General features: G+C 43.2%; 1 protein-coding gene across 1 annotated transcript in view; it reads left to right on the forward strand.

Annotated features, from left to right (window-relative positions):
• Window positions 1-9580, forward strand: part of STRADB (STE20 related adaptor beta) — a 212499-nt gene extending 202919 nt beyond the window's left edge. Inside the window, exon 12 of the mRNA XM_086955255.1 lies at window positions 9297-9580. Within this exon, the coding sequence (XP_086811381.1) occupies window positions 9297-9434 (138 nt within the window). The 3' untranslated portion in view covers window positions 9435-9580. The remainder of the gene's footprint in view (window positions 1-9296) is intronic.
• The last annotated feature ends 1507 nt before the right edge of the window (window positions 9581-11087 follow it).

Here is an 11087-nt window from a genome sequence, read left to right on the forward strand (position 1 = left end):
AGGGTGACCAGGCGTCCCGGATTTGCCCGGACAGTGCCGGTTTTTCTCCAGCCTTCCCGGCAGATTTCAGGAAATTAAGGTCATGTCCCAGTTTTTTAGAGAAGGTCGGCTGAAAAAACAGTGAGAGGTATCTTTTTATGTTTTGCAAAGCAGGGATAGTTAGCAGCTTTTATAAGAAGGCAATTTAATTAACAGGCAAGCTGCTGGGTTTATAAATGGCTTTTTATGAATGTTCTTACTGCCTCTTCTGTAATTCTCTGCTGAGGAGCGCTGTCATTCTGTACGCTGGGTTGAATTAAAATTGTAGTCCTTCTTCTCTGTTTGAGAAATGTGCCGGTCTTGGGCTTTCAAATTCTGGTCACCTGACCCTACTGAGTAGCAGCGAGTCGATTTAGATTCTGTCAGAAATCATTAAAAAAATAATTTATAAAAATATAGGTGTAAAATCAAACATCACTCACACACACACAATACTCCGACGATTGGTTGTTCTTCTTTACGGCACTTGTAGCGTACGATACACTCTGAGCGGTGTTAGGGCGCTAGTCTGGGTATGGCTTGCTTTGCTCCGTTCTTCTGTGATGATGTTCCAGTTTGTCCGACATGGTGTATGTTTATTTAGGCATTATTAAATAGTGCGCAAGGAAGGGGAGGGGCGGTCATGTGCTAAAAAAAACACAAGGTTTAAAATAAGGCCACATATGCTAAACCCAACAACTTTACTCACATTTTCATCTGAAATTTTCTTAAAGCTGGCGCGCTACAAATCACTGACAATGTTAAGACAAAGCTTTGTACTTTGCCCACGGGTCTAATTACGGCCGTCCGGGTATTCCTTCTCACCACGTGCACCTATGTGGCGAAGTGAGAAGCCGAGGGGGAGCACAGAAAAACACCAAAGGAGCAGTTTAAAACCCTACTTTCCATCCAACACCTCTCTCTCATTTTCTCCTCTTGCGTGCGCAGACTCAGACTGCTCTTCCAAGAAAAGGCTTATTTGCTGCTTTGCTTAATTGAGGCTTGTTTCCTCTGCAGTATTGTGTTGTGCGTAATTTCAAATCAAACTACATTAGGTTTTTTCGTACACAAATGAATTAACATAATTTACTTGCGTGAATTCAAATACTGCAAGTTAGGGCATCGCACTCTGCAAATATAGCAAAGCACTGTTAGCCAATCAATAAGCTTGCCGAACGAAGGAGGAGACGCGGGCAGCTCGTCTTCCCCGTCAGGTCCCGGGCCGGCAGCCAATCACAGCGCGGCCCGGGAATGACGTCACGGGGGTGTCCCGCAGTTCCGCCCCCAGCCTGCCTGGCTTCCTGGTCGCGGGCCGGGCGGCGACTGCAGAAAGAAGCTTACTCACCAGTCAGGGGCACGGAAGCCATCTACTCCACCGCCCCCATTACAGGGGAACCTAGGAAGACGGTAAACAGAGCGCTATCGGGCAACTGTATTGAGGGCGGGTGCCGTCAATGCCGGAACAGACTCGGGGGCGTTCCCGAGAACTGGCTTTCGGCTGACGTTGCCAAAAGCCAAAAATTCTCGGGAACGCCCCCGAATCTGGTCCTGCATTGACGGACAAACGTGTCTTCCAATGGCTAGCCTCCATTTATGGAGCTAGCCAATGGAAGACGGGGCGGATTCCAAGCCCCATATACTATATCTCATTAGGTTTTTTCCTAGCACATGCGTACTTCGTACGCATTGGCTAGGCAAAACCTAAAAAACATGTTAAGTCCTTCTAGGGTGGTACTAGCAGGGCACCACAGTGATTTAGTTTAGATGCTGACTTTTTAGACCTTTTAAGGGGAGATCAGGCCTTGGCAGTGGTGTATTTTATTAAGCTGTGTGGTCACTATCAAACCAGCTCAAAATATTGCTCAGTTTTTTTTACGAGAGTTTAAATGGTAAGGTTCGGAAGGATCGAAAAGGATTTATGTCTGAGAGGATGCTGTGAAGAAGGATTGTTTTACCACATAATTTGTACTTCCCCAAATGATAGAGGTTCTGGGCCAGGAGTGTGCAATAAAATAACAAACATCGCGTTCAATGAAAACCCCAGATTCTACATAGTGGGAATGTAGGTGGAAGATACAGCTCCAGGGGACATGCAAATATTTTGTAACGTGGGTCTAGTGGGGGCAAGGAGCGATAGTGCAGGACAGTGGGGCAGCAGAGACATTCCAACTGTTTCAGACTGTAAAATCAATGTGGATTGGTGCATGCTGGCCAAAAAGGAGATACATGAAAGTAGAGAGTGCAGTGGAAAGTATAACAATTATGGGGAAGTTCGGGTAAATATTGCAGCATCAGTGACTTTATAAAGTGTTAGTTATCTGCTCACCATTCTTCCCTTTTACGTGATTCTCTTCCTCCAGTTGCTCCCATTCCCCCACTGATTTATCAACCCTCCCTTGTTCTCTTTGTTTAGGATAAGCATGACAACAGCCGGCAAATGAACAGTGTTTTAATTCCTGAGCTGTGCTGTTTATCTTAGCAAATATGTTTCTCAAATGGAACTGTATACGTTTATGTTAAGTAATGTAATTTTGATAAAACTACTTACAAATATTCTGCCATAGACAACGTCTACTGAGGCCACACAATGAATTTCACGTTGTAGTGCCTTAAGAATACTGTTATGTTTTAGAAACTTTATTTTAAGTTTGAGGACTCTTTCTCTACACCCTTTAAGGTCGGAGCTCTTGTCCCATCGTGTACATCATTCTAACACCCCGTCCCCTCAAAGGGCTCACAAAAGTGACACAAAAGACAGACATACAAATACACTGATATACACACACCTTTTGTCTCCCTTCTCCACCTTGTACCCTAAAGATCACACTCGCTGTAAGACACACCAGTAGGGAAAGGGACATTACTCTTCAGAGACTTAAAAACATGTTTGTAAAAGGAAATGGTTGGCTTTATCACACCCGTTGGCTACAACATGAGACATTAATGTTGTGGCCTCCGTGCGGTGGGATTTTAAACTCCGCTAGGGTGTGAGCTTTATTGCAGCAACCTGTGTTTTTATTTCATATATGGGTTGAAAAAAGCCTGTACATGAAGTCAGAGTATCTGGTTCTGATGCAGTGCTGCCGGTATTTCGTTCATCTTTTTCTTTTTTTCTTTTCCAGAGGCAGACGGGGTTCTTAAAGCAATAGTTAATACTGTTCTATGAGATATGTCAATTTTCCAGTGACATAGTCATACGGAAATGTCTCTGTAGAGTGTAGTAGAGTAGAGGCGCCTGGAAAAAGTGTGTCGATCGGACAGTAGATCACACATCTACCTGGGACAGTTCTTATGGCCACCTTTATCCAGCTGTCTCATGCCGTTCCATTTAGCAATAGGAATCAGCATGAAGCAAAATGTTTTGTGGGATCTTTGATTAAAGTGAAGTTGAATTATGTACATTCCCTCTATCTCGACAGCTGGCATAACAGATATTTTAACTTCAGATGGTTCACAGTTTGCCTATACGTTTGATTCTGGGACTTGGGAAATATGAGTCCATGTCTCTTGATTTACGTAGGCTCCTCGGGCTATCGCGAGACAAATAAGTTGTCTCCATCCTTTTTTATTTCACTTGAAATCTCTACGACAAAACTTTACTTTCACTGACATGAATCATCTTCAGCTTTTCCAAAATACAGTCCCCAGGCTTATTTGGAAGTGGGAAGAAGCAGCATGGCTCACTGCTTTAAGATTACTCCATAATTACTCCATTGGCTTCCAAATCCCTTGCTGGATAATTTTTAGATCAATGATTATTATACAGAAACCTTTTCATCATTTCCAGACTTTTGTTTCTCTTAGATTCAGGTGGTACAAACCCATGTGGGGATACTCACTTCCTTCTGGAGGTCCAGAGAGTTAGAAATATCTCCTTTGCTGACCATGCCTTCTCAAGGGCGGCTGCCTGAGCATGAAATTCTCTCTTTCCATTATGATCTGAACAGTCTCTCCTTTGTTTTAGGAAAATATTGAACACACCTGCTTGTTCATGCCAGAATAGGGCATCGGATGGAGCTCAGAGTTTATAGTGGCAAGCTGCAGATCTAAGTTCAAAGAGAGGAAAGACCACAGATTCAGGCTTAAGGCCTAGAAGTTGTGGAACATCCTCCCAGTTTTCATTCCCTCATTTGGCATCTTAGCATTCTGTATGAGGAAGTGACATCAGAGAAGGCATACATTCCTAAACTTTCTCTCTAGTAGTCAGTGCATTATTTCACATTTAGATTTTATTTTAAAAAATAAATATTTATATTGGTTTTTTTTTCACATATACACAATATGACACAAAACATGTACATTTCTCAGGTTTTGTTGTTACAAGGCCCCCAGCCTCTGGAGGTAGGCTGATGGAGGATTAGTACATTGTTATACATTACACATTATATCGCTTCCTTGCTATTATGGCTTGCAACATATAGCACTAAACATATGGTGTGTCTCAATTTCTGTCCCTATGTTCTTACATTTATGTTTGGTATGCGCCATAGAAATAGAAAAAAACATATAAGCTTATAAAAAGTCTCTCTGAGCCAAAGGTCGATGTACCATGTCCTAGCTCATGGGGATGCATACATTTTCTGTGCCCTACTGGCTTTTCAGAGGAACCTGCTTTTGATTAATTCTCTTTAAACCCATATGTGCAATCTTTTTTGTGGTAAATAAAAGATCGAAGAATTAAGTCAGTTTCTGAATCCTACACAAGTTGGGAATCGTAAGAAGGCAAAGGATACAGAAGGTGAGCAGTCACAAGAAAAAGTTCCCTTTAGTTTTCTAAAATTGACAGGTACACCATTCTCCCATAGAACAATAGGTGCTAAGCGACTTGGGGATTGGACCTCTAGGTTGGGCCTTTGCGATGCATGGCACCTTAGAACACTACAATATGCACATATATACGGCGCGCACCATACCCACTCCCAAATCGACCTCATTTTTTCTGCCCGCCCTGGACTGTAGGACAGTTGCCGAGGTCCAGATCCTCGCATGTGACATCTCAGACCACTCCCCGCTCTTCCTACGACTTACGACAATATGGAGGCTAAACGCCTGTTTCCTCCAACAGCAAGAATACAAGAGGGGGGTTGAGGGAGAACTGAAACACTACTGCCACACTAACAAGGGCACTGTCCAACTGCGTGGCACACTAAGCGAGGCAGGGATAGCCACAATCCAGGGATATGCCAAGGGTTTCCTCAGACAGAGGCGGCAAGACCAGGATCACCATCTCTCCCAGCTTGAGGCCAAACCCTTCGCCTAGAGATGGTGACAGCCGTGACAGGCAGAGAGGCTGAGCACCTGCAGCTCCAACTCCAACTAATTTGTGAAGAGATCAAAGCCATATTCCTCGAATCTGCTAAATTGATACGGCGAACATCGGTGGCCCAGGTCTATGGTTGGGGGAACAAGAATGGTAAGAAGCTTCATTGCCTCTATGCCCGTTCCTTGGCCAACCAGATAGGTCTGGAAATTCAGGAGCAGCACGGGCAAATCTTCCACTCCCCTGCTGAAATCGTGCAGACCTTCGCGAACTGCTTTGCGGTGCTTTATTCGGCAGATTCCTAACACACGCCTGTTACCAGCTCCCTCTTCCAACAGGGTGTCCCCCTACCACAACTCAGCCGGAGACTTCAAGTCCATGGACAAACTCATAATAGTTGAGGAAAGTGGTGAAGCAATCTCCTCACTTGCGACTCGTAAGATCCCTAGCCCAGATGGTTTCCCCGCTGAATATTATGCTGTGTTTTGGGACATCTTAATCCCGAAACTCCACTCCTTGTTTGAGGAAGTTCTTCCCCTCCTTCACAGATACCGCCACAATCGTCGTCATACCCAAAACATATCCCCCCTCCACCTCCTGTTCCAATTACCGCCCCATCTCTCTGATCAATACTGAGATCAAAATTCATGCAACAATCCTTGCTACCTCAGTGCAACAATTGATTCACACCCTTATACACCAGACCAATGTGACTTCATGCCACAGTATGCAATGAGGCACTCTCTGAAACGTCTCCACGTGGCCCTTGTGCTCTGGCACCTTCTCCCCCAATACTTAGGGCAGATCCTCCTCGATTTCGAGAAGGCCTTTGATACGGTGACTGGAACTACTTGGGGTGTGTAGTTAAAGGGGCAGGCTTCGGCCGCCAGTATTGGAAACTGGTGGGGATTCTCTATTCTCATCCGTCTGCCAGGGTCCTCATAAACGGGACACTATCAGAGGCCTTCTCCGTAAATAGGGGAATCTGACTGGGATTGTCGGTCACCCCTCTTATTTTCTCTAGCAATAGAGCCTTTGGCTTGTCTTAATCGGACCAACGAGCGGATACAGGGGTGTTGCTGGCGAAGCTCCCACGAGGACTGGATCGCTGTGAGCAATGGGTGGGCCCTCTAGATGAGGAGGCCTGGAGAGATGCATTGATGGCCCCTAGAGAACTCACTGTATTGGCCAGACTCCGCCTCTATCAAATTTACTTCCTCCACTTTGCAAACCTCACCATACAATTGCACAAAGCGGTATTCTCCCCACTCCCATGTGCCCGCAATGTGAGGGGGAGCCAGCTGACTTCTATCACAGGGTTTGGTCCTGCGTTATCATTTCTGACTACAGGGCGTTGATTGTGGCAGAGCTAAGTGGTGCCCTGGGCTGGCGGGTCTCCCTTAATCCTCTTGCTCTTCTCCTAGGGGTGATGGAGGGGTTGGATGGCTCCGGTGCTGACAGATTGTTCCTAGGGACAGCCTGTTTAGTGGCCAAAAGACACATTGCAGAAGCCTGGAAGAGCTTGACATCTCCTTCTCTTGTGAAATGGCATAAAGTAGTGGATTGGTGTGCCACTCAGGAAAGAACTGTTTATGAGGTTAGAGGCTGCCCGGCCAAACACAAACGCTTATGGGGCACGTGGCTGGGCTTGATGGCTGAGATTATGTAGTTCATGGTGGGTAAGCTCCGTGGGGCAATACTGTTTTCTTGTTTGCTGGATGGCCCTCACAGGTAAATGGCCCTCTCTTGTTGTATCACAATGCTGTACCGTTCATTTTGTTGTCATAAAACCAATAAAATTGAGTATAAAAAAAAAGTTTGGGTTTCCTAGGCTAGGATATTTCTTATTGCCTGACACCACCATCTTCTCCTGTGCTTGTCTCATGCTTCCCTTCTGCATAATGTTATACAGCAGTGTGGCCCTAGATGGTCCATATGTTGTTCAGATTTTCAGGGCCACTGTTGAATACCAAGAAGCAGAGCAACATCAGTTAAGAGTGGTAAGCCCGGTCTGCACCACAGCACTACATTATGGAGAAGAAAGGTGTGCAGCTACCCTCTAGTGTGTGTACTTTTAGTGCAAACTCAGCTGTAAAATAATGAAGAGCTGTGCAAGAGGGGGGTTTATATAATATAGACTATGCACGCAGCTCCTTGGGGAGCCGTCAACCTAGCCAGGGAAGCTGTGCACCAAGCACTTTAATGCATTTAATGTTGAAGGGTCTGTTGGCTTCAGTTACACTAATTAAACTTAAATGCATGATGTCAATGATTGGTAAGATACATGCCGGAAGCTGTAAATATAGTATTTAATTGATGGCATGAGGAGGGAGATGACCTCCATATTTCACAGGATCTCCATGTTCCAACACTCCCAAGTAAGTGGAAGATGCCTGATTTATTTTGTTAGACTTGTTAATAGTTTTGTTTTTTCCAAATGCGTTTTACACCAATGCACATTATCTGGGAAGTACAGTTGTCCTGATATTAAACAAATTAAGTATTATTAAGTATTGACATTTGTACTTGAACCATATGTACTTCCAGTACACATTCCTTTCAGTACACACACATTTCCAGACAGGCCTGCACTCTCCTTGAGCACAGGGAAGTAAAACACCATATAGGGCATAATGCCAACATTTGGAAGCAAGAAAGAGCTGTTTAAAAAAAATCAGGAATTTATTTGGCTTGAATTGATTTGGAGGCAATTTTAGGGAGGAGAAAACAAAATAAAGCTGTATGTGGTTTAAAAAATCATGAGTCACCCTGCTGTGACAGCTGTTTTGGCACTTATGGCGTGGGTAGAAATGGAAGTGCATGCAAATATTCTTCAAGCGCGAAAGACTTTGGCAATGGGGCCTACATGCATAGGGGTGCTATCTAGCACTGTAAGTGAGATAAAAAAGTTTGAGAGGGTACTCTAAAAAAAAAAGACATGGACAAAGAAGTGTAACTAGGAATATTTTATTAGAGGGCGATGCCGTAGTAATACAAAACACCCTGTGTATATAATTATAATACCTTCATCAGCTTCATCCCAATTATTTTCAGGGAGAAAAATGCAAGTACTCACGAGGCCAGGCTCACATCCCCCTCCCCCCACCCTCCATAATAATTAACGGTGTGGAGCCACGGGCAGTGGCCAATGGGTCAAGAGAGCCACAGGTCGAAAAGGTTTGGGAACCACTGCTCTTCAGCATTGCAAGTGTCTGGCACTACCTGCTAAAGCACGTCAAGGTTGCTCAGTGATGCCTAGGCAGTTTTATCACATCCAAATTCCACACATTTTGGTCTTTTTTCTCCACTCAAGTACCTCTGGACATCTACTAGGTAATACTAGAAAGATTTGCCTGTGCCTTTTGCGGGAATGTGTGCAGGGAGATCGGCTGGATGGAAATTTGCTGTTCAGTTTGTAATCTATATTCAGGCCAGAGTTCACATTTTCCCTACTCAGCAGAACGAAGACCCCAATGCAGTGAAGTGATGGATGTTTTGTTGGACAGTTCTTTGAACATATATATAGCAGTAGGACATATAGATTTTTTGGTGTGGAGACAAGATGATGGTAAAACCGATTAGTAATTTCGAGCATTCATCTATCTAGTTTGTGAGGGCCGAAGAAATGATATTATATTTCTAATTCATTTCTAGGAATATTCTCAGCATCAGTAGATATTTTGTGTTTGCTGTCTAAAATGTCCGACTATGTAGGATGTAGGGAAATACATACAACTATATTTAGAGGGGAGAGGCACAGCACACGAAGGACCCACTTCACAAGGATTTATTTGTGATTTAGTACTCTTGGCTGTGACTTACTGTTGTAGTACTCTTGCCTTACTCATGATGTTGAATACAATCTTTGGGAAAAGAGCATAAAGAATTTCCAGAAAGAATAAAACTGTACTGAAGATGGTCTATGTGAAACACTTTCTCACAGATGGATTACAATACAGACAGTTTGTCTTTTGACCTTGCTTGCTTGAGAGTCCTCATTCTGTTTCCTCTTCTGCAGGTGAAAGAGCAAAATTTGTGTTCATTGCTGCCACAGTTGCCGCACACTCGACCGCCAGTCCCATCTGTCCCTCCCGGAACAGTACGGAAGCAGCAATATTATCTGGCTGTGGGTAAACACGTTGACTGGACCTTTTGAAGTAATTCGACAGACCTTTTTACCTCATCATGATATGAAACTGAAGACGCAAAGGGCATCTCTGCCATTCATCTTTATATATGTGAAGAACAGACATAGAAAAGAGTCTAGGGGATTGAAGCAACCCAACTACTTTATATTATACACTTTCCAAGCTGTGAGTTAATGATTGCCTTGAGGTTATCCAAAGATGAAGTGCTGCTATAACTGTTGTGGAGAGAAAATTGAGATGGGGCCAAAGAGAAAACCCATAACAGAGGAACCCTGGAACTGGAAATTAGGACCCAATGTGAATCACGTGAAATGGGCGTAAGCATTGCATGTTGGTCGATATACACAACACAATCCATTTCTGTTGTCCTATGTGTAGAAACCGGTTTTCAGTAGCGTCTTCAGGCCATGGGACTTCCGGATATGGCATATTGTTCTGTAAAAAAAAGTTTAGACATGTTGACTAACCACTTTAGTTTATAGTCATGTGTAATTGCTGTTGCTGTGAAGTAAATCGTGAAGGATGCATTCTGGAAAAGACACCTGTCAAAGCCTTGTTAGACAAGATATAACTTACACAGCCTCTTGAGTATTCACCATTAATGAGCAACCCCGATAATAGCCCGCTGTTCACGAGTAGCAATCTAAAGTTGACTCGGTGATGTATCAGGAATGCATGGGATAATCTTATTCCCTAGCACTTGTAATGTCATGTTCATTTATAATCAGTGTAGTTATTATGAGAGAGTAACTCGATTTGTCATGCACATTATCTGAAATGGGTGAACATGATAGGTAAAGGTTCTGAAAATATAAGCATACAATTCTACGTTTTTAGAATAATGTATTAGTGTAGTAGACTCAGCTCTCAGTGAAGTAGGAAGGCTGGGTAGTGGTGTTCATCTGTACTAGATTCTTTATTTTTTTTCACTCAGCTTCCTCTTGCTATCCACCCTAGGTTTGAATGGATTTTTACAGACATATTCACCAAAACCAACAGTAATTAACTAATTTCTTAGTTTTGGAGATAAGCGGGATTTTGTGTTCTTGTCTTTTAGTGTAGACAAGCTAAGAATCAACGAGTGTTTTGTGTGGTGGTGTAGTCTCAAAGGTAATATTCGGATTTTGATCTATATTTATCTTCATGCTCTTTATGTACAATGTAGGATTACAGTCCCCATTGTACTAAATTCTGTTTTAATGTCCATCCAATCAAGGTCCTTCATTATATTGTATTGTAAAGTTCAACCTATTACTTCTTTTATTTTACTATCCACCAAAAATGTTTCATGTATCAATCCAGATATCCCTATGGTTTGGTGTAATTCTTGTAGAGGGAACGTATTTTACCAGTACTTTGTTTAGTAGTGTTTTAGATCAGCAACCAGTTATGTTCCTCAGTGGTACGCAGAATATCAGTTGCCTCACATATCAAACTGATTTGTTGTATGGCCACAATTTGTATTCACAGTTGGCAGCACCTCAAAACACATATGTCTGCCCACAGAGTGACACTGAGTCTTAATACACATATAATACGTCTGTCAGGAACATTTGTCATTTGAATTTTTACCAGTGTTTTTCTATGTTCTTGGAAATTGTAAACAGGATAAAATACTGTCCGATCCTGCCATTTCGTGGTGCTACTGCTGCCATCATGAA

This window comes from Lissotriton vulgaris, chromosome 2_1, assembly GCF_964263255.1.
Source record: "Lissotriton vulgaris chromosome 2_1, aLisVul1.2, whole genome shotgun sequence".
NCBI classification, from domain to species: Eukaryota; Metazoa; Chordata; class Amphibia; order Caudata; family Salamandridae; genus Lissotriton; species Lissotriton vulgaris.